Raw genomic sequence first — 23,864 nt, forward strand, 5'->3', positions numbered from 1 at the left:
CTCACCTTTTTATTCATGAGTATGTAGATGAGAGGGTTGATGACGGTGCTGCTCTTGGCCAGCAGTGAGGGAACCACGCTGGCCACGGGGCTGATGATGTTGGGCGGCCCGAACGTTGCCATCATGGCCACGACGCCGTAAGGCATCCAGCAGAGCAGGTAGCAGGCTGCTGTGGTCAGAACCATGAACAGTATGTGGTACTCTCTCCTTCGGGCTGCAGTCTTTCGGATTTTACCCACCTGCAGATGATGGACAGGAGAGGGCTGTTACAGAAAAAGAAAAGCTGTCAACCTTAGTTTATTGATAATTAAGATTCTGTTTTCTTGAAAACACTCGCACAACCCCTTTGTCTCATTTCAGACAGTTTAGGTGTTTTCTTGCAGAGTCTTAAAGATTTTAGGAAACTTATTAAATGCTACAGATACAAAGACGGCACTATTAGCTACCAATTAAGTGCAAAAATAGCAAAAGTGATTAACTAGAAAATGACTTGAGTGCTGTAAACCACTTTTCTAAAATCAATTAAAATGTTTGTGTACAATTAAAGAGCACTGCCTGTCCAGATGAAAAAAGAATCAAGAAAATCTCTTATATAATTTAGAAAAACATAATTACCTGCACACTAAATTACTTGCTCCTATTAGTGTAGTTGAATTTTTCTAACCCACATTACAATATATCCACTTCCACAGGCTGAGGATGAGAGAAGTGAGATTTTACTTTTGCTTTAAAATGCAACTGATTTAAATGTATAATGTAAAAATATACAGCATACAAAATTAATCACATGACACACAGCGTATTGAATTAATAATGTACAGTATATATTATAAAATGATACATAGGTGATACCTCTTCCCACATCAAGTGGTGTAAGATGCTGACAGCTTGTGGTTAAACTCCTTTCTGAACAAACCAGAAAAAAAATGTTTTTGGGACACTACTGGGATTCATCTGACCCCTTCTGTTTAACCACCAAGTTCCCATCAATTCCACCACACACAAAGACCCAAAACAACCAGTGCGAGTGCAAGGGATTGTACTTGACCCCAGGTTTTACGTGTGTCACATTGAATTAATGCAACACAAGCTTTATTTCTGAGCGCTTTACAACCTACAACAGAAAACCTATTAGAACTGGCCTTCTCAAAGATCCGGCCAAGGATTAAGTAACAGTGCATTAGCTGCTGGTGATATTGTACTTTAGTGGTGCACGCTCCATGACAAATTATCGAATCATTAAAGCTAATTTCCATGCAGTGAACATGCACTGTGAGGTATCACACTTTAAAAGCGCTCCTCACACCCACTTACTCTCCTGTAAATAAATTCAACAAATCTACTTTCACAAACGGTCTCTTGATTTATACATAATTTTTATCTGAATCATCTAGCTGTAAATAAATCTTAATCTAATTAAAATTCTCTCAACAACACACTTCGGATGTCTTAACATGCAGATGGGTCGACTTTAATCTTAGCCCTTCCTTCACTGGTCATTTATGAGGATGAATTAAGAGGAGATGACGTGAAGTGGGGGAGTTTTCCCAGCTCAGATCCTCAGATATTCCACGTAGCCCATGAGCAAAGTACTTTCCCACAAATTTATTTGAGACTCCCAGACACTTAGGATAATGCAAATAATCCTCAGTTTTAAAAACCTCCAGGGATTTAATTGGGCCCTGAGCCAGCAGGAGCTTAGCTCCGCTCATGGATGAGATAACTTCAGCGACAAAGTCAGAGAGAAGGTGAGGGAGCCTGTTGCTGCACCACTTTCCACAGAAATGGTCCACTGTGTCAGTTCCACGAACAGATTACATGAATACCAGGCTCCAAATGACACTAATTCACATCACCTGGGAAAGTTGTGCAACTATAAAACTTGATAGATTGAAAACTTAAAAGAGAAATAACTGACCTTGTTTGTGATTTGAAAGCGTCTCTTTGCAACAGTTTTGCTATTTCCCTTTTTGTAAAGAGAGTTTAAAGCAAAAAACAAAAAAAAGTAAGTTTTCATCATAATGAAATGTGCAGCCACTGATACAAGTTTCACTATTATTATGATAAGACGCAAACTTTGTTTGCTGCTGCAGCTCCCCCACCACCACCGCACCCCGCTCTGTGTGTGGTGTGCTTCTGGTATTGTTGACTTAAATAAGCAGAATGTTTATGCATGTTTACTGAGGGGGATTTGTTTTCCCAACAGAATCCGTGCAGCTGCTGCTCGTATCAAAGCCTTACATATAATGATGACACTTAGGCTGATGTCAAAATCTCAGTAAATCACTAAAGAAAATTCTCAAATGACACCATTTTGCCATTGGGTCAAGTTGTCAAAGCAAGTCACATCTTTTCTCCTCTCCCTCTCTCTATATACATCTATGTGTATGTATGTACCCTGCATTACATGTACCACCGATGGATAGGAGAAGTGGCTGATATCCAGAAAACATACCAGCGGGTGGAAAAAGCAGGTCTGAAAGACAGCATGGAGGAACTAATCCTGGCAGCAGAACAACAGGTGCTGAGCAAGATCAATAGAGGCCAACGTCTTCCACACCAGATGTGTGTAGGCTGTGCAAAGCTGCACCTGAGACAGCACAGCCCATAACAGCAGGCTGTAGGATGCAGATGAGCACAGCGTACATGGAGCTGGCATCTGCACCGGCTATGTTCTGGAAGTCCAAGGATCAAGATGAAGGACACCTCCAAGAGTGGCAGCGATGATCGAGCAGTGATAGATGTAGCACTCCCAAGTGACAGCAACATCAAAGAGAAGGAACACAAGAAGCTCAAAGCATACCAAGGGATGAGAGAGGAGCCAGAAAAGATGTGGAAAATGAAGGAAACAGTGGTGCCAGAGGTGATTTACCCTTTTCAGGACTTTCATGTTGCCATGTGTAGAAGGTCTTTTGAGGTCCATTGGTCCCCAAGAAAGAATATGTGCAAAATATTTGTTGGTGTTCATTACAGACTTTTATACTATGTTAAATACATTTTCATATTTTTGGTTCCGAATACATGACAAATGTCTCTTTTTATATTTAAAAAAAAAACAAAAAAAAACAATACCACAATGCCCGTCACCTAAACCAAAGTGCGTGGGGTCCAAAAGGCCCCAAAAGTCCTGAATGGGGTTAAAGCTCGGAGCTGTGAGTGGCTTCAGCAGATCCCAGAAACAACATCTGAGATCTCTGTCTGGAAGAGTGCAGTCCTTCTAGCTAAGATACCCACATGCTCTCTCTCTCTTGTTATATTAGATTGACTTGATCTTGTTTATCTTATATTAATTGTAAGCCTTTTATTTTAGCTTTTTTATGTTGCTGTTGGCCTTCGTTAGCACCATTGCCCCGCAGCAAGAAGCCCAGGATCTTTCTGTGTGGAGTTTGCATGTTCTCCTCGTGCAGTGTGGGTTCTCTCTGGGTTCTCCAGCTTCCTTCCACATAGTCCAAAAACATGTTGAGTTTAATTGGTGATTCTAAATTGAGTGTGGGTGTGATAGACTAGAGACCTGTTCAGGGTGTCCTAAGTCAGTTAGACTCCAACCCCTGCGACCCTAGTGAGGGTTAAGTGGTGTATAGATAATGGATGGATGGATGTTGCTGCTGGAAAACTTGTACACTTGTATGACTCAAACTGACCTCTCTAACAAACTGCATGCTCTAAGCAGTGACAAGTAAAAACAGCTACTTATGGACATAAAAACATATTTCAACAGGAATGACCAGTATGTGATGGCTGCTATACAGGTAATACATTGCATTTTTTCATGGACTGTCTGAGCCTGGTCACATTACAGAGAATTTGACATATTTGTGACATTCGTTACCCTGCACCCTGCCAACTGTTCCTTTCTCTTGCGATCAGAAAATGAAATCATTTCTAAGTCAGCTCATTATTTCATCGTCTACAAATTGCCCTCAGCGTGTGACTGTGTTGTTTGCCTAAGATGCTCATCCATTTCTCCCTATCAATGCCCTTCAGCTCATTCCTTTTGCCTGATAAGAGTAATTGTGCAGATTTAGCTTTAGCTTTTCGTCATTAAACCTTGAAAATGCTCCTGGAAGTTTTAAATGAGGAACGTGCAGCGCTGAATTTTAAGCATCTTGGCATTGTGGAGAGGCACGAACATCCAGGAGTAGGCCGTGAATTTACATGAGCTTGATTCTCTTTGTGCGCACATTTTCCACTTTATTCTTGGACAGCCTGCTCATATGTCTCGTTATGATCATCAACATGCTGCTTTAATAGATGACAAAACTACAATGCAAACTGTACAATATTAAAGTATCCTCTGAAAATGTACATGGGGAGAGGTCTTGTGCTAAGTGGCTTACAAATCTGTAAGGACTGAAGTGAAACTGACCAAAGATAATTAAACTGAAGTTGTCCAGCGTCAGCGGTAATTATAGCTGGAAGTCCCATTGCAGCAGCTGCTTTTTCATACTGTGGGTTCAATCTGAGGTCGTAAATGCTTTAAAAACACTGGATTAAAAGAACTAAAAAAAAAAAAAAAGAAAGAAAAAAAAAAGAAAAGGTGGCTGAGTGGCTTAGGCTTTGTCTGAGGCATAATGCTGTGATAATCCCTCACCCTGCTACCCTCCTCTGCTCTCAGGAATAAACAATCTAAATCGCTGGGAGTGCAATGGCTTTCACTTACTTAAGATAAGTAAAGTCATTCCCTAAAACTCAATAAGACCTAATCCACCCGTCACCGCCAAGCATGCTTTAAATGTGCATGACAGTGGGTGCTGAAAAGACACCGAAAGTTCAGGGATCTCTTCCTGTCCTCGGAGCCCGATCCAATTTACAACTGTTTAAGATAAAATCATTTTGCTGAGTTTGCTGCAACCCCTTGGTTACTGTGAAGGTAACAAATACCGCTGCTTACATTTCATGAATTTCAAAGACATTTCACGCTTTAGTTTTCATCATGCGGTCTCTCTGCTTCCTTTATCTGCAGCTGATAAAAGCAGCAACCTTTTTTGCAGCATTTCCACGAATTGCAAAGTATGAACTTCAGGAACAGCAGCATCTGCAGGGTCCTAGCACTACTCTTTTCATGTGTCGTGCTGTTTTGCATCATGAATCAGCTTTGAAGATTTATTGGAGCATTAAAAACAACATGCCCTTATTCTGTCTCACCAAAGAAAACTTATTTTGCACAATCCCACGTGGGGTTGTTTTCTATGCTTTTAATAAACTTATTAAATGTTATTCACCATCACGTTCCTAAACCTTCGTGTGCGTTTACGAACAGGACTGTGGTGGAGACATCTGTATTCCAATCTATTAGCTGAGTGGAGAAACCATAGCTTTAACTCCTCTGTGATGGATATCTGCTTGATGTATGGACTGTCAACCAAATCTGACATTCACTGTTGATGTATTTAGCCAGAAAAATTCTTCAATCAAACTTCATTGTAGCTGTAGCAGCAAATTTCCATTGATGTCACATCATCGCATCATGTCATCTGTCAGCTTCCGTCACTGACAGATGTCTGAGATGGATGTGGAGCATCCCAGGATTTTAAACATGACTGTGTTGTGGGAAAGTTCCCCCTTCTGATTGAGCAGAATATCAACTCTGGTTGTGTATTTTAGCAATTTGGAATCATGTGTTAGTTGTTTGGTTGACTTGGCTGGAGGTTTGGTGTTTTGTGGTAGTTTTGCCTGTTTTTCTTCTTTGGTTCTGTCTGTGTTGTCTAGGAAGTAGTGAGGTTTGGGGGCATAGAAGGAGCGGGTAAAGACAGAAGAGGGATTTCTGTAATCACTGACATTCTGTTAAACATGTGGATATGCTTAAGTGTCTATATTTTAGGCGTATTTCAGCAGAAACCAGGTGACATCTTGGGTGTTTACTTACATTTTGGGTTATTTTATGTTTTCCTCACCCCTCCTTTACTAGCACAGGTGGTAGGGTCCAACCAGGTGAGGCAGAAGGAGGCAGCTCACCATGAGGCCACAGTTTTGGCTAGTGTTAGCTTGAATTTCCTGGGGTTTATTTTTTCTTTTCTTTCATTAACAGTTGGTTAATAAAAGCCACTGTTTTCCCACCAACTTTCGCCCAAAGACCTTCCATCCATTTTCAAGATTTCTGGTGCCAAACAACAACATCTGCTCCACAGGTAAACGCTGGCATTTCAACTGGCATGTCCCACTACAAAAACAGGTATGAAATTAAACCTGTATCTGTGTAGAGGAAAGGGTGCATATTTCTGCAAAATATCAGCTGTGCTTTTACTGTGAATAGAACTACATTCTTCAGTTTTAAGTTCTAGCTTTTATAACAAAGAAGTAGTTCTAAGTTGTGTTGCTGCTGTAGATTTCCAAAGCGCAGGTTTCCAAAGGTTTCTGACTCTGGAAGTGCAGTGGATTAATATTTAAATGACATCACTAACTCCTGATACCCAAAGTGTTGCTCAAAATGCTATTTTCTTGGCAAACACTTAGTACGATAGGGGCTTGACAGAAGTGAGAGCCCTTATGTACGACCAGTACTCAAACCAAGACACACGAAGCTCTGCACAAAGTGATACTTCAACTGTCCTCACATAGAGATATGTTCTTTGGTGTGCAGAGTCTGTGTCATAAGCTTTCCTTTCTAGAGCAGCTTTGTTAATCCTCTGGTGACGGCCCATTGAACTTTTCATCTGTAACCAACTCTAAAATTAAAATCATATTTCTTAAAAAATAATTTTATTCTAAATGTCTCATTTAAAAATACGACAAAAGTATACGGTCACCTGACAAATACAGCTACTTTTTGGGCTGAACTGCAGGCTGTGTGTACACAGAGCAAATGGGCGACAAGGATGGAAACAAATTAAAAATCTACATAGTAAAATACTTTTTTCCCGGCAATATTGACAATAAATTTGGGCTCTTTTTTATTTATTTATTTTTTATCATTTGTAAAAGAATTCGGCTCTTGTTTTTCTTTTGGTATGATTTAGGACAGGGGTCTCAAACTCAGCTTGCCTGGTGGCTCTGGAGATAGAGTCTGGGTGAGACTGGGCCGCATCACGTATTCCACAAAAAAGGGTTTCAAGCATTCAAAAAAAAAAGGGTTTCAAGTATTCTAAAAAAAAAAAAAAGTACAACTGATCCAATCTTCTCAATCTTTAATAATAACAATTCTGAACATGAAACCTACTCCGACTCCTTGCTGCCAGAGACCTGGCAGCACTTCCTCTTACGCAGCTGAGCCACATTTGGTTTGAGGGAGAAAGCAGTTGAGACCCTCAGTATGGCTTGAAGATGCTCATCAGTAAGTTTGGACTTGTACTTTGACTTTTTAAAGTTCATGGTGGAGAAGAGCTTTTCACACAGATAGAAAAAAGAAAAGAAAAAAAAAAGGCATTTGCACTGGGTGACAGGATATATTTTCTCTCCACTCGGTGACAGTCCTGAATCATGTTTCAAGTGACTAACGCTGCTAATTCCTGTTGCTGTCACAAGCCTGAACTATGGTAGCCCACAAGTGAAAAAAAAAGAAAAAAGAAACAGCCCAGGGCAATGACTGGCGTAGATGCGTGGGAAACAACGTGCAGGCCACACTAACATTAAACTTTGATGTCAAGTAGGGGGCCACAAAATATCATCCCTCAGGATTCAATTGGCCCACGGGCTGCGAGTTTGAGACCCCTGATTTAGGACATTTTGATTTTGTCATGCTGCACAAAAGACTTTTCTTTGTTTTGTTTTGTTTTTTAAGTTTTCTCTACTTCCAGGAATGGTTTTGCTGTTTTCATAGAGTTGCAAGACTTTAAAATGCAAATAAAAATGAGCCCACACTGAATACAAATGTGACAGGATCAAAAACTGCCCACAGAGGGTGAAATATATTGAAGCTTTGTTTCATAATTCTGTTCTATGAACAGAAGCAGAGCTTTTTGACTGCATGAGGCTGCCATTCCACTAGTCGCTTATATTCAGTGATATCAATGGTTAGTGCATTGGGGCTTTTATATCGGTGCCAACTGAGCGTGGGTTTTGCTATATTGTTGGCTTGAAAAGTTTCAAAGTTTGTTTTTACCTTAAAAATTGGACGCAATTCAGTTGTTTTCAAGCCGTCCATCTGCTGTTCTTTGTGAAAAGGAAACTCTGTTTTTTTTTTTTGGCCACTTTTAAAGCCAACAGTGTTTGGTGCTTAAAAGGTAGATTTTAGGTGGAGGATTTCAGGGATTTGCCTTGAACATCTGAAAGCAAAGCAGCATGAATGTTACACAAGAACTTAGAGCGACTTTACCTGTTTGACTGCCCAAAGCAGTCGGGTGTAGCAGTAGATCATCACCAAGACGGGTAGACCCAGGCAGAAAGTGAAGAGGCAAATGATGTAGGCATGTGACTGGGCAGTGTTAACCGTCCAGGAGACGGAGCAGCTTGTTCCTGCCCCCTCTATGCCATAGCTGCTCCAGCCCAGTAGGGGAGGCACTGTCCAGAACAAGGAGTACAGCCAAGAGCCCCCCACGGCCAGAAGGGGCTTGCGGTAGTCGGGCCCACGCTTGTTGTATACAGTCAGAGTGCTGTAGCGGTCGTAGGAGAGGATCACCAGAGAGATCAGCGACACGATACCTGGGAAGGACAGAGAGACGGAGTTGTGATGCAGTGAATGCAGGCAGCTGTGAGTCATCTGGCTCACCAGGACGCTGAGCATGTAACATAGAGCAAAACGGATTACAACAGCGCTCTACTAACAAAAGGGCAAACTAACATAAAACAATAATGAAGACAATATTTTAAATATTGTAGGACAGCTCTGTTTGTTACATTTTTAAAGTTTAATATGCAGATTGGAATACATTTCTGAGTACAGTGAAACCAGCAGCTAACTGATGCCACACTCTTGCTTATATGTTGTCGGTTGTGCAGGTATATAGTCATAAATAATGAGTGATCATTTTGGACCTGAGGGAAAGTCAAGGGGAGCTTAAAAGTGATCATAATTCATGTGATAGATACAGTATGCACGTTTGAACCAATATATTTCAATCTTAGGCTTGAATAGCCGGACCATTCTGCAGCTCAAAACGGTCTGGCTGCACCTCATTGTAATTCTGAGTTGAAACAATGCCCCAGCTTGTATTTATTTCTTTAAACCAATCAGAGGAGGTCATGGTGTCCATTCAAAATAGTGATCAGGGAATCTTTTTGGATGCAGGAAGACGAACAGTCATTAAAATGGCTTTTTTAATGCGAAGTACGAGCATTGCTGCCAGCAAAACTCAAAATTTTTACTTTGGTGTTTTGCTAGCCCAGAGATCGTTGTCGTATCTCTTCATCAAAGGAATACTGAAAATGGAAATAAGCAGGTAGCAGAAGGGTAAGAGAAAGCCACATGAACTGTGTGACCAATAGCAGGCTAATAGTGTACATTTGGTAAGTCAGACTATTTCAATCTTAACCAGCGTTCAACCTCATGGCACCAGAGGAAACTCATGGGATCACCAAAGTTAACAACATTTACCGTCTAGGAAGCATGTCGTCCCAAAATTTTGTGTATCCAAAAGATACTAAAAAGAAATACTTTGACTAAAAACTTTTGCCACATGAATTGTCAAGGAATTAGCCAAATTCCATCAGTCACTCAGCTTTCTACCCAATGGTTTTGCTTCACTCACAGTTAGAGGTCTGTGACAATGAGTCTCATTTAAAGTGTCTCAGTGAGTCTGATCTAAAGTAAACCCTGTAGTCAATCAGGATTTAGATGTTGACGGATTACCACATCGGGTGACTAAACAAACAAGCTCCATCAACCCTCTGCTGATTCCTTCATTTAAAGCCTGTCTTTGAGGCAAGAATTTATTGCCGCTTCACCTGATAATTGCTCACTGAGTAATTAATTAAATTGGATTCATCATTGCCAAATATAAGCACTAATTTGCTGCAACATTCTTGTCAAACTCTTTATTCTATGATAGGTAATTTCCCTTTTTCTTGCTGCTGCAAGTTAAAAGAAACAGCAGGAGTTTTATTTTTGATGACATGCATGCATTTGTACACATTCATCCCACATATGTTCAGGAAAAAAAATACTTATGTCTTGTTCTTTGAGTACATCTGAAATGGATCTGAACCATTAAATAGAGTTGTAAGACAAGCAAGTGGAAAACATTTTTTCTATGTTGCTGCCATGCTACTCTGATGTCCAATGGTGCAAATTAACAATTATAGAACAGAGTTAGGAGTAGGAGGGAGGAAAAAAGAAAAAACACAAACTGTTTTTTAACCTTGGCAACGTCTACACCAATAAACTCTATACTTTATCTCTAGTCATTGATTCTGTTTGATTCTTTCTGACTTGAAGCAGCAGTTCGCATTCTCAGAAAACTACAAAGAGACAGTATCACAAGAGACAAGCGACCTGGGGGTAAGACTGTATACTGATCCTGTATGCAAGACCTTTCCCCCATTCTTCATGAGTCCATTGCTCAGTGTCGTGACTTGAGGGAAAAATCCAGGAATCCATCAGAATCGGGTCATTTAAAGATTAATGTCAGCTTTCCACTGGCCTCGATTGTCAAGATAAAACACCGTATATACGTATGAAAACCTTAATCACCAGTGCAACCCATCAGAGAGTTCATTATTTCTTGCGCGTCGACCCGTAAAACAGCCCGAAGACGTTTTCATGGTATAGACAACACATATGCAGATCTTGGTGGTAAAACTGCTGCTGATCCTAGAAAGCTGAAGCTGTGATAACGTTCTCATCGCACAACCCAGCTGCATACTGAAACTAGAGCTCTGTTAATACAGGCTTTACTAGTGAAATTTTGCCAGAAGCTGGTTGTCCTTCCTTTCATGATTTTTTTAAAAACACTTTCTTTCTGTTGCATTGAAGAATTCAAGCTTAGTGAAGGCAACATTAAACATGCATGAATGGTGGATCAAACTGTTCTCAAGTTGTTGATCGAGTATCCCTGAGAGGATTGAGGTTGTGACTGGTGAATGTATTTATCTCAGCATTTTCTCGGGCAGCTTCGTGGTACATAAGTTCACACTGTTTACCTTTGTTAAGGAGGATTTTAGTGCAGGATTTTGCAAAAACATTACCGCACCTGCCGAAGTCCTGTTTGCTGCCAACAGCTGCCTGTGTGTCAGATTCTCTCCTTTAATTGTAATAAATACCTGCAGTAAGTGCTTCTTTAAATTGAGACTGATGTGCACTTTTTCGCACGTGGTGCAGCAGCAGTACCTTAATTAACACGAGGTCTGATGGTAATTTATGTTCCATGTTCCTCTACACGTCTGACAGGTCAGCTGTTCCACACACTGTTAATACAGTGGAATCATTTGGATTAAAGCGTCTCTAGATGAATTCTGAGCTCCATCCGACCTGTCAGGACATTTTTATTAAGATAAACGTGTCATTATGCACACATTTATACATTTCTGTGTTTTAATTGGGTTATTGGACTGGATTTTATGAGGTACCCTTGGATGACTCAATTTCAGGGTCCTAATAAGTCACAATAGTGTGACAGTGAGCCGGCATCTGGGAACTTATGCAGCTGAACAGATGTCAGCCATCATTGATTTTATTACTTGCACATGTGCTCATCTTGCACTGTGACACTACGAGGTGTGTCAGAAAAGTTCCAGGACTGGTGTCACAAAAGATATATTTTAAACCCAAACTACAAACTACCAGTTTTTCCCTCCAGACGATCAACCAGAGCGTCTACAAAGAGATCCTGCGGCATTTGATTCGTTCAATGTGCGAGAAGAGGCCAGAGTTATGGCAGGACAAGTTGTGGCTGCTTCACCATGACAACGCGCCTGCTCACAATGCCCTAAGCATCCAACAGTTCCTGGCTGAGAAGAACATCGCCATGCTGGAGCAGCCTCCCTCCTCACCCCACCTGGCTCTGTGGGATTTTTTTCCTTTTCCCCAAGCTCAAGGGGGTCATCAAGGGGACCCGTTTTGAAGATGTGGACGACATCAAGACAGCTGTGACAACAGAGCTGCAGAGGATCCTGGAAGAATCCTTCCAGGAGTGCATGGCGGCGTGGCAGAGAAGGCTGGGGAAATGTGTTAGACTCCAGGGGGATTACTTGGAAGGGGAAACTTGTAGTTTTGGATTTGAACTATGTCTTTTGTGAAACCAGTCCTGAAGCTTTTCTGACACACCTCCTATGTCAGTGAAAAAAAAAAGAAAGAAAATTTATTGATCTTAAATTATTTAGTAAAATCTATTATGCTCTGATGGCCTATGCCTTAGTTCCATAGGCTGTTAACGTGTCCTGATACCAACAACAGTTGAAACCTATGTATTTTTCTTCAAAGTAACGGTGGTTGCTGTCCTGTAATATTACATTCTGCTCAGTAGTATCAGTGTTTGTATCTTCTTATGTTGGTCTGTTTTGCTTCAGAGGGCCAGTATGTTTCATCTAACCCAATTCCTTCTTTATCTATGATCCCCACTACAGCATGTCGCTGGTTTCCGCTGAGCGCACACATGCAGCAGCAGTCAACACGGCTCCTAGCACCAGTTTTTTTCTAAATGTTTATTGAGTCTATGTAGTGACTCTTTATTATAAATGAGTCAGAACAGATCAAATCAATCGTTTAATGCAGTTACCATACATTTCATTGAACATCAGAGCTCCCTGAAAGAGTCCCGGCCATGCACCTGCCTCATAGTTTTTGAATCCAATCCTGTGAAACATCAACTGCTGCAATTCTTCTCTTTCTTCTGTTTACCAGAAACATGATGGCACCAACACGTGCTATTAGATCCTAGTAAAAACAGGAAGCTGTACTAGAGCTGCAACAACTGATCAATTAATTGATTAGTTGTCAACTAATCAATTAAAGATTAACCACTAAATCTATGACAGTGCAATTAAAAATACATTTGTGGATGTCATCTAATGCTTTGGTAAGCACTGATCGATATTTCCCACCATTTTTTGACATTTTACAGAGCAAACAACTAATCGATTGATAAACAAAATAATCAACTGATTAAATGACAATGAAAATACTCTTCAGTTGTAGCCCTTCTTTGTAGACACAAAACGTAATAATCTTGCAGAACCCCATAGTTCAAAAGAACCCATATTACCACGTGGCATTTAAGGAATGAGGAGTTAAAGGGCATGAAGCGTTGGCTCTCCTGAGAATAAAAGCGCACTGAAACCAGGCAGACAACAAATGGAATGTTTGAAAACATACTCAAATCATACTCTTCAATTAGATAAACTGCCATTATATTTATTTCAGATATTATTAGTGTTTAGAAGCTGAAACAACTTCTCAGCCATTTAGTGTTTAAGCGATGACAAAGATGTTTATTTTAGTCACACAGCTGGTAGTGGCTCTCTAGACCCAGCTCCAGCATCGCTGTGTTTATGTCACGTCAGAGACATTGTAATTACAAGCTCCTGACTCATAATTAGCATCTATTTTAACCTTCAAGTTGTAATTACCCTCTGATAGATCCAACATGGCACTTAATAAAACAGAAGCTCCTGAAAATAGAACGAATTTGGAGATATTATGGCTGCAGCCAAGTCAGCTTGATGTTTTGTTATCAGCGCACAGTTTGCTATTCTTTACACAACCCAATTGGTAATCGCACAACTGCTGGGATGACGAGAACATTTGCAAGTCATTGATGTGGGCTTTTTTCCCTCACACTTCACCATTTATGACAAACCCTATATGTGGAACTGGACAGCACTTCACAAAATCATATTGCTTTGACAGGCATTTATGGGGCTCATATACCATATGATGTGTAATAAATTGGAGCATTCACTCATAGTTCAGTCTCAAACTGTAAGCAAAACAGGCTTGTTGGGTCCCACCGATAAATTAAAAAGTCACCATCATAGCATCATAAATCAAAAAAGAACACAGTGCATTCTGCAGAGTAGACTGAAGTCACTCCTACATATCAAATTGTGCTGCTACAATTCAATTCAATTCAATTCAATTTTGTTTGTATAGCGCATATTTACAACAAGAAGTCATCTCATAGCGCATACAAGTACCCCTTCATATACAAAATGTATTAATCCATGTTCATAGTCCTTCACAAATACTCTATTTGTGACTGTTTGAGTAGCTTTGATTGTATTTTTACTGTATATTTGCAGGCACCAATGGATTAGGGGACGATTACAAAAGACAGGATATGGGTGTCAGAAAGTACTGAGAAATAAGCAATGATTTTGAGATAAGATTCAACTTTACTGCCATTGTCCAGAGTACAACAAAATCTTTGCATATCCCAGCTTGTTAGGAAGCTGGGATCAGAGCAAAAGGTCAGCCACACCACAGCGCCTCTGCAGCAGAGGACCGTGCTCAAGGGCCCAACAGTGTCCGCCTGGTGAACCCCCGACCTTTTGATCCCTAATGTCTTAACCGCTGAGCTTTTCTTGGGACTTGTTGACAGTAAAAAAATATATATATATGTATTTATAATTGCACCAACCCTATCCTGGGAAGAAAAAGCTGATTAAAAAAAGAGCATTAGTATCTTAATGTATTGTCAAATAAAATTTTTGGTTCTCAAAATTAGAGCAAGCAGCAACCTCCAGGGCTGGAAAATTAAACCAATGCTGAAGTGCCAAAAACTGCAGTTCCTCGAATGGCCACTTGAGGCTAGCCTTAAAAGTGAGTCAATCTCCATAGACCCCTATCTCAAAATGTCCAAGGTCATAGCTGAAATAAATGTGTTTACAGCCTGCTTTTTGTCTCTATAGTTAATTTCCATATTCATTACAATTGTAAAGGGTGTGAATTCAATATAACTCACCCATTGTAATTGTATTTAGGCTTAAAGTTAAACATAATTAAGGGAGTGGCTTCTCTGAATGGCAGATGGAGACGTTTGCATGGCCTGCCTCAATAAGTAAATGTAAACCCATAACATACTGTCCTTGAATACTAGAAGAGCATAACGTAGCCATTGATTCTCTCTAACTGACGAGTTGCAGGAAAGACCTTGGATGTTCCAAGCTGAAGCAAGACTCTACTTGAAGTACACTTACACTCAGTAAACTGTCTTGAAAATACAACCTGAGGGACAGATCAGATATATGCTAATGGAAAAAAATGTTGTAAACTCAAAATATAGCAACACAAAATTGCCTGCTTCCACCCAGTTTCTATTTTTCTACTCCTCTAAGTGTAGTGGTCTCACTAAAAGTAATTAAATATGATAGGATTTCCAATATGTCGATGTGCATGTAGTACCAAAGCTTACTTTGGCACCCTATTTCCCAGCTGGAAATGAGCTACTATGCTTGTTATATTGAACAGCTGTGATAATTATCAACCCTGTCATGCAGCACTAATCATTAGTTTAGTTTGTGTGAATGTAATTAGACATTAATATGGATTTGATTAGGGAGCCATATATGAACCTGTGGAAAAAATATGAATAATGAAAATCCTGATTATGCTCTTAACCAGAAGAGATGTTTTTTTTTGTTTTTGGACACATTGCACAGCTAAAAGTATTTCTGATTGTTCTCTTCCTTTAAGAGCTACTACCTTAAAATCACAACTATATGAAGCACTTCAATCCCTTAATTATTGTGACAAATACAACTAAGGAAAAGGTTTTTAATTTCTATATTTCATCAACCTCTAACATTACATTGTGCATTAATCTCTTTAATGAGCCAGAATGTCCAATTCTGAACATGTTCCTCCAGTCAGTTTGTTTACCGTGAAGCCATCTGTCTTGTAATCAGAAGCAACGTGTATACTTCCACCGATCAACACTTTCTTTTTTTTTTTTTTCTTTTTTTTTATTCCCATGTGTCACAGTTTTCCTTAAATGGCTGTCAATGACGGGACGTGGTTGTTTGTAAGAAAAACAACTGACATGTTTGTGATCAGATGTTCTTCTCTGGCCAACCTTCAACATCACCTTCTGATAAAACATAATGGATGTGCTGCCAACCCTCACAAACAGATGCTGTTTGTCTGTCTGTTAGTGTCACTCTCGGTCTTGCTAAGTGAAGCCAGCAGAAACCCAATTTAGAGAGAGACAAGAAACCAATCTATTTGTTGTTCTCACCTCAACTTTATTGATGTTACCTGTTATTGTTAAGACTCTGCAACTTTTGGGATTTAGACGCTTAAAAGCACATGATATCTGTACTCTCTGCCCTTTTACACATGTGTGCAAATTGGAAGAGTTTGCAATACTCGTCACGCAAGCAAGTGTGCCTTTCAGACCTACACCGATAAGCCACAATATTAAAACCACTGACGGTTAAAGTGAATTACTCTGATCATGTCGTTACAAAGCAATGCTCTGCTGGGAAAGCGGGGGTCCTGGCATTCATGTGGATGTTACTTTGACCTAAACATTGCTGCAAATCTACGATGGCAGCAACACTCCCTGACATCAGCTACCTTCTCCAGCAGGCCCAATGCACCCAGCCGCACTGCAAAAATTGCTCAGGAGCGGCTCGAGGGACATGACAAAGAGCCCAAGGCTTCCTAACTTCCCAGATCTCAATAAGATTGAACATTTGCAAGGCCGATTTGCTGTTGGCATCTGGGGGGCAGACACCACAGGGCAGCCCTGGAGGTCTAGAGGCTAAGCTCTGAGAGATCCTAACTTGTTCTGACAGCATGATCAACAGGTGGTTCTAATATCTGGTGTGCTGAACCTTGTATGCTATGAACACTGTGTCAGTTTTGACTACATCTCCCAACAACCATTTGTATTCTCAATTGCATTCTGAGGAAATGGTTTTCTGCTGGATTACATTTGTTGTGCCGTATCCCAAATACATCTTTGCCATTTGCTTTATTACTGTTACTCCTTGTTAGCCTCAGTCTTCCTAATTCCTTTTGAATTGCCCCTAGGGGATAAATAAAGTTATTTGAATTGAATTGAATAGCCAGCCAATCGTACATTGGATGTGGTGGCACTTGTCATCCTAGTAACTGGGAAAATTGAGTGGAAGCTTCCAACATGTTTTGTAAGGGTCATATTTGAACCCAAACTATAATACTTTATTTTTTTTAAACCTAACAAGGTAGTTTTTGTGTCTAAACCTAACCAGACAGCCAGTCAAAGCAAATGAGGGAAACTCATGAATAATGGTTGTATAAAGGAAGGAAAGACCACTGTCTCCTTGGTGATGATCTGGTCGCTGGCCTGTGCTTTATCCTTCCATCCTACCTTTCACGGACTTTGTGGCTCTTTCAAAGCTTTCAATACGACATAAAGGCAATGAAAATACAATCGTTTCAGAACTAAATTACATTTCATTCATTAGATAAATGAGAATGCAGTGTATTTGTATAGGGCATCATTTTGTGGAGGCAAGGTTGCAAATTGACATGTTTGTGCAGGAAACACAAGGCATGGCTTTTGGGGAAGTCTTTTCACTTTTTTTGTAACAGATACAACTGTAATAATAAATCTCTTTGTGAAGCTTTTACTAATCATTATTCCAACTAATAACAATGCGAATAATAAGTATATATACAGATGAAAAGTAGCTACTGCTGCCTGCTTTCATCCCCACAGAGGGTTGTGTTTGTCCTTCTATTTTGTTTTGCAGCAGCTGGCATCAAGAACGTCAGATTTTTTTTTAGTTACAAGTTTGATACTGCGCTGCCACAGTTTGATGGTGATGGCTAGAACAGCACGCATGCCGGTATCTTAATTAAAGTGACTACGTGATGAAAAGCCTTCAGGCATGAATCATACATCAATAATAGCTTAATTTTAACAATGCATGGCAAAAATAACATATTGTCAATCTTTTACAGACCCCCCACAAGTCATGTTTTCAGCAGAGCTCATGTCTTATTAAATAAAGCCAAGCTCCTCCTGGCTCCCCTGTAGCTTCCACACTCTATATAAACATACTAGTATATACAACTATAAGGATCCCGGGTCATTCTGCTTCCTTACAACCTGCTCATGCTTTCATAGTTGCACAAAAGCAGGCATAAAACTTGAAAAACTACTCCCAAGAGACGAGCAAGTGCTTTAAATGTTGCGATTTGAATGAGGAGATCAGTTGTTGGAGCAAATTTGACTGTGGAGACAGTGAGCTAAGCAAAGCCAGCCTACTTTTAATACTCTAGTGGCTCTACAGCAGTGCTTTGAGCTACACGCTGACTTTCCCATGCAAAGCTGCTCACGACAACAGCTAACTTAATTTGCTAATTAAATACAAAATTAAAGTAGTTTACAGTTTTGTCAGCCACAATAACGCACAAACTTAAAATTTGATCTGATTACAATAATTACAAAATACAGGGACTTAGAAACAAGTCTGACATTACATGGAAAACCATACAAATAAAGAGCCGTTCTCACTCAGAGGTTTAGAGATTTACAGAGGCCATATCAGCAGTCAGAATCTGGTTGGCAACTGGTAGATAAAAATCTCATGAAAAAGGAAAAATGAAGGATGTGAATGAAATGTGACAAGTATGAGTCATCCTGCACCATGCTGGTTTCTGGCATTTGGATTTATTTATAAAACCAAAGGTAAATAGAGAGAAAAGGTGATTGTAGAGAAGATTAGATATGACAAGGAGGTTGTCAGAGTGACAGCAGGACTTTTTATGTCCTCATTGCTCTCTGCAAGACTTCCTGCAGATTCGTCTTTTTTTTTTTTTTAAAGCGACAATCACTGTAAATGTGTCGGTGTTAACCAAATTGCTGATTTTTATTTCTGACCAGATGTAGCACCAACAGTCAAATACCATTTAAAACTTGTACAGGAAAAAGTAGACCAAAAAAAAAAGAAGAAAAAAAAGACAACAAAGCAAGCAGCATGCAAAGTAAAACATGTGCAAACTGATGATATGAGACACTGCAGAGGTTGTTGTGTCACATGAAATCCAATTACATTATAGATAACAAAAGTAAAGCCAGAAGGGACACAATCTAAAAGCACTGATGAAAAGCAAATGAAAGCAGAAAGGGCGAGCGTGCGACAAATATTTCTGTTAGCAGGTGTGGTTGCTTTTTAGGCCAGTTTTAAGATCACATACTAAGGAAAGATAAAAAGTGCTGTATTTTATGCTTAATGCAAGTATTTTCCAGAACTGGGAAGTTTTTTATATATTTTTTTTAATAATTAAAAAAAAAAATAAAAATGCATCCTGTGTGGCTAAAGGCTGCTTTAATTGTTTTACGCATTCAACAACCATTGTGTAATTTAATAAGATGTTCCCAGGAAAGGAAATCATGAGTAGGGGGTATAGTGGAGTCATGTCTATTATCCAGAAACTTGAGGGTTTATTTGTCTGCAGATTGTGCAACCTCTATTATTGTATCAGTGGTTATGAAACAGAATGTCATTTGTGAAATAATCATGGAATGGAGTCTTAGCAGCGTCACATGTCAGGCTTTTTTTCATTTTTGATTTTTTTAAGTGAATCAGTTTTATTTGCTTTTACAACAACTTACGTAACTTGTTTTAACTGAGAGTTGAGTCTAAAAATGACACCAAAGTATTTATGACTGAAAACCCCTTATAGCTTTTTCACCTGATACACTATATATACTGAATACCACTAAAAAAAAGGAGAAAAAAAAGCTTGCAACATACTGTATAAATGTGATCCTTTGTTTTTCTAAGAACCTTGGTTGAAAATCGCCTGGGGCAGTCCAACTCATTATCAACCATGTGTGAGTCTGCTCTCCAGCAGTGACCTGTTGAAGCAGACTTTCTGTTATCTCATCTGGAGGAAAGACAGCAGGGGGTGTGCATGGTGGCAGGGATAGACCGTATGTATAGAAAAGACATGAGCGATCATAGTCTGGCATTAAAATGGGTGTGTACAGTTTAATCGGAGCCCTCTACTGTCTTCATATGCATTCAGGCTTGATCGTGTGTTAAATTGGCCGTGTAATGTAATTTTAACATTTAAACGTACTGGACAAGGTGAGTGTGCATCATGCTACGAGTTTGTTCCAGTAAGGATGTACTGGAGTAATGTGTCGTGGAAGATGATGCTTGAGACTGTTTCTGTTTGTGCGTCTGTATTTGTGCACGACAACTTGTGAAATATGTCAAGAAAAGACAGACGAACGGAAGCAGTTTCCTTTTTTTCTCTAATGTCGGTCTAATTTTAAAATGAGAAATAATAATAATTTATTTGTACTTGATTACTTAATTAATTTAAACCCATAGTCAATCATGATTGCTTCAGTGTTTACATGTGGAAAAATGTGCGCAATATGCAAATCTCTTATCACTTCCATGCAGATGTGTTTGGTTTCTTAGAATGACAAGCAGAAGAAGAGTTTCTGAGATTGCTCTTTATGTTTGTCGCAGTGGTTTACATAGGGCAAGGCTTTTATCTACTTAAATAAACCAGCTTTATGTCAATCTGGAAAGTATCTAGTGCTGTATAAATACATGCAATGAGTTCCAGCATTCGGTATCACACTGAGTCAAGTTTTGTGTATGCAAAAACGGAGCACCAATGGCACCATGCAGAAGTGCCGGGGAGAACAAAGTCAAAACTCCCTGCTGATTTTACATAGTCAGAAATACAGAAGTGCTTGTTTATTAAGAATGGAAAATCTTCTGCATCAGAAGTCCCTATTTGTTTTCTTGTAGCATTACACAGAAAGAGAAGCACGTATGAAAAAAGTACACCGAAACAAAGAAGATATTGTTGTCAAAGGGTGCGGAAACGGAGAAGGGAGGAGTGAAAATAACACAATCTACAGATAGTTGTGTGTCACTAGCGAGGGCAGAGGGAAATAAAGAAGATCATAATAAAACAAAATAAAAGACGGAATATAATTAAAATTGCATGGGACTGGCCTACGAACATTCCTACAACCACAGCCTGAATGGGCATGACAAATGATTTACTGTCAAGAAAAATGGCGTACGAACCATGAAACCGCTGAACCGTGAAACCCACTGAAGCATTAAAAACCAGAACAAGAACAAAAATGGGACCGGTACTGTACATGGGCTGAGGATGGGCCTGAATCAGAATGGGGAAAGCTATTTTAACAACAGAGAGAACAACTAAGTTGCACAGAGTTTGACTGGCTACAGGAAGCTCAACATTACAAAAAGTAACTGCAATAATGTCACTCATTTAAATCACATGAATTGAATTCGCAATAATAAACTACTGTTGGAACGCTTTCAGCACAATCACAGTTTGTAATTATCTGGCAGACTCTTGCTTTGGCAACATTATTTGCCCATAGAATAAATGTGTAAGTCTTTCAGTGGGATTTATTGGTTTATTGAGAAAAACAAGCCTTACTCACAGAGTTTAGGGAATGTATTGTGGCTCCGAGAATAACATTTGGAAAAAGCCTAAACAGCAGCAGCCAATAACATCCAGAAAATTGTTTTCTGAATGAGGAATTTAATCCCAGATTAGGCATGCTAAATGTATGCATATTCACCTCCTAACATGAAGACATGACATCTCTGCACATGTAACAGACAACTAGACAGCTCCACTGACTCTATCTGGTTTTAACGCTCATTTATTTCTTTTTTTTTTTAGGGATAAGATGAGTATATACAGGAAAACAGGAAACACATCCACAACAATCGATGATCAATTTCTTCTTATCTCATATAGAGGTCAAAGGTTACGTGATTAAAGCATTAGTAAAGTCATAGAATTCGATTTGTTGCTCTAAGCAGACCACATCCAGCTGAGAGACGTGCAGAAAGCACTAACTTGACAACATAATGGAAGTTTTTCTTTTTTCTCCGTGACGAACAGTAAAATTCAGTCCAGCATTTATTAAAATATTAAACCTGTATTCTCGTCTCCATGTTTGATTCGTTCCTTGCACAAAAGGGTTAATTTGGACACCTCGCTCAGCTATTCAAGGCAAAAAAAACAATCTCATGATGTTTTTTTTTTTTAGGGGTCTGGGAGAGGTCATAAACACTGTGATGTAGTAATACACAAGTCTGACAGCAATCCCTGTTCTGTGGAGAGAGAGAGAAGGTCAGAGTGAGGAGTAGAGCTAGAACAATACAGCCTCCGATGTTCCTGAGATATATGGGCGTCGGCTGATAAGTAGGAAAAGGCAGTACAGAAATGTCAACTATAGGTTTGGTGGTATTTAGAAGCAGTGTGACCATTACACAGTTTGTCCACCACAGGGCACTGATAAGTAGATTTCTCAACTGTAAAAAATGACCTGCTTGGTGTAGTCACAATTTGTAGAAAAACGCATCCAAAGTGGGAGCATTTGGTTGTGTTTCGTGTGTCTCCATGGCAGCTCAGCTGTCATTTCACATGCACTAATTAACAATATGAAAGCACTCACACCCTGTCATCCTCAAGCAGCAGAGAAACTGCCAGAAACCTTTAATTCTGCAGGTAGGCATTTCAAACTTTAATTCACATGGTTAATGATGTGAAGAGTGACTTACATGCTCTCTGAAAATATTAATGAATCTAATCCCCATCAGATCTCAGTCACTGATGTGCAATAGCAATGTAAGACTGCAGACATTTGCCACAGACCTTCTATTTATAGCCGTCCACTCAGGTTGTCTGTGCAGCAGACACCCTCATTCTATCTAGAAAGTGGTAATAAATAAAGGGGAAACTGTAGCACAGGGGATTTGGTCACTAAACTTAAAAAGTGCAACACTCAGGCATACAATCAGCATCAAAAGTAGTGTTTTATTCTTTGTGTGTAGGATTTTTGTGTGATATTCTCTCATAGCACAATCACTTTTCTTTTTCTTTTTTTTCTTTTTTGGTAAATGGCATGTGCCAGGCGTCAGAAAAGCCCAAGGAACTTACCAAAGCAGGAGTTGATGAAGCCGTACCAGCTGCAGCCGCTGCGCCCCAGCAGCCACTTCCCTCGGATGCTGGAGGCGAAGCTGAGCGTGGTTCCGAACAGACACACCAGCATGTCACTGACGCTGATGTTGAGCAGCAGCATGTTGACCGGCGTGCGCAGCTTCTTGAATTTGCAAAACAGAAGCAGGACAATGAAGTTGTTGAGGAAGCCAAAAGTCATGATGAAGCCCAGCACCACGGACAGCACTATAAAGCCCGTCGGGGAGAGCTTGGCCGTGCCCGCCGGCGCGTCCACCAGCTCCCGGTCATCGCTCAGGTTGAAGCTGTAATTGAGACCAGCCTGACCAGAAAACATCCTGCTGAGGTCCATTCATCTGAGTCGATCTTCACTCTGGAGCCGCTGACCGCATTGCTCACCTGGAAAGTTTGTGAATACGGCAGCTTTCTTTCAGTTTTTTTGTTGTTTTTTTTGTTCTTCCACTGGAACTCACATTGTGTTCACATTCCTCCACTGACTCTGAGAGCATATAGCTGCTAACACGTTCTTAGAAAACTGACACAAAAGGCTGAAAAGAAGAAGAAGAAGGGGGGAAAAAAGCCGCACTGGAACCATAAAGTGCCACCTGTTACCTTTTACGCTTCGCCTCCTCCGTGTTCACCGTTTCAAAGCGCGCACCAGCTCCTCTTCGTGCGCTTTGGCAAAACTGGCACAATTCATCCCAGCTGGCGAGTGGCTCCACCTTTCTTTCTAACTGTTTGATGGGTGTTTGGAGGGACTCTGGCATCTACAAGTCACCACTTTGGAGTTCATTGTAATCCGTGCTCGCAGTGGAGACTCGCGCAAGGCTCGACAAGGTTGTGTAAGCGTTCCGATCCTGCGCGTTTTAAAGGCAAGGCGGCTCTTACGTCACGAGGCGCCGGGATGTTTGGGGCCACAGGGGAGGTACGTGCGTGCGTGTGCATGTGGGTGTGTGTGCGCACGTCTTCTTGTACATATAGTTTTGTTTTTTTTTTTTTCTAAAAGATTTAAATTTAGGACCATGGGAGAGAGAAGCGTTCATCTGTGTTGGATAGGTTATGGTAGAGAATGATGGATTGGACTAAT

At 40.1% G+C, this 23,864-nt stretch overlaps 1 protein-coding gene across 3 annotated transcripts in view; it reads right to left on the reverse strand.

Moving 5' to 3' along the window:
• The window catches only part of LOC103352886 (vertebrate ancient opsin-like), a 32,602-nt gene extending 9,002 nt beyond the window's left edge, over nt 1-23,600 (reverse strand). The window contains exons 1-4 of one of the 3 annotated variants that reach the window (XM_008275592.1): nt 23,390-23,600; nt 22,760-23,176; nt 8,252-8,577; nt 6-263 (exon numbers count right to left, since the gene is read on the reverse strand). In XM_008275592.1, the coding sequence (XP_008273814.1) occupies nt 6-263; nt 8,252-8,577; nt 22,760-23,129 (954 nt within the window). In that variant the 5' untranslated portion in view covers nt 23,130-23,176; nt 23,390-23,600. Of the gene's footprint in view, nt 1-5; nt 264-8,251; nt 8,578-22,759 lie in introns of all 3 variants that reach the window. The other 2 variants (XM_008275591.1, XM_008275593.1) reach the window with 2 other exon arrangements.
• Between the last annotated feature and the right edge of the window lie 264 nt (nt 23,601-23,864).

Source organism: Stegastes partitus, unplaced genomic scaffold (genome assembly GCF_000690725.1).
Source record: "Stegastes partitus isolate 25-593 unplaced genomic scaffold, Stegastes_partitus-1.0.2 Scaffold55, whole genome shotgun sequence".
Taxonomy (NCBI): Eukaryota; Metazoa; Chordata; class Actinopteri; family Pomacentridae; genus Stegastes; species Stegastes partitus.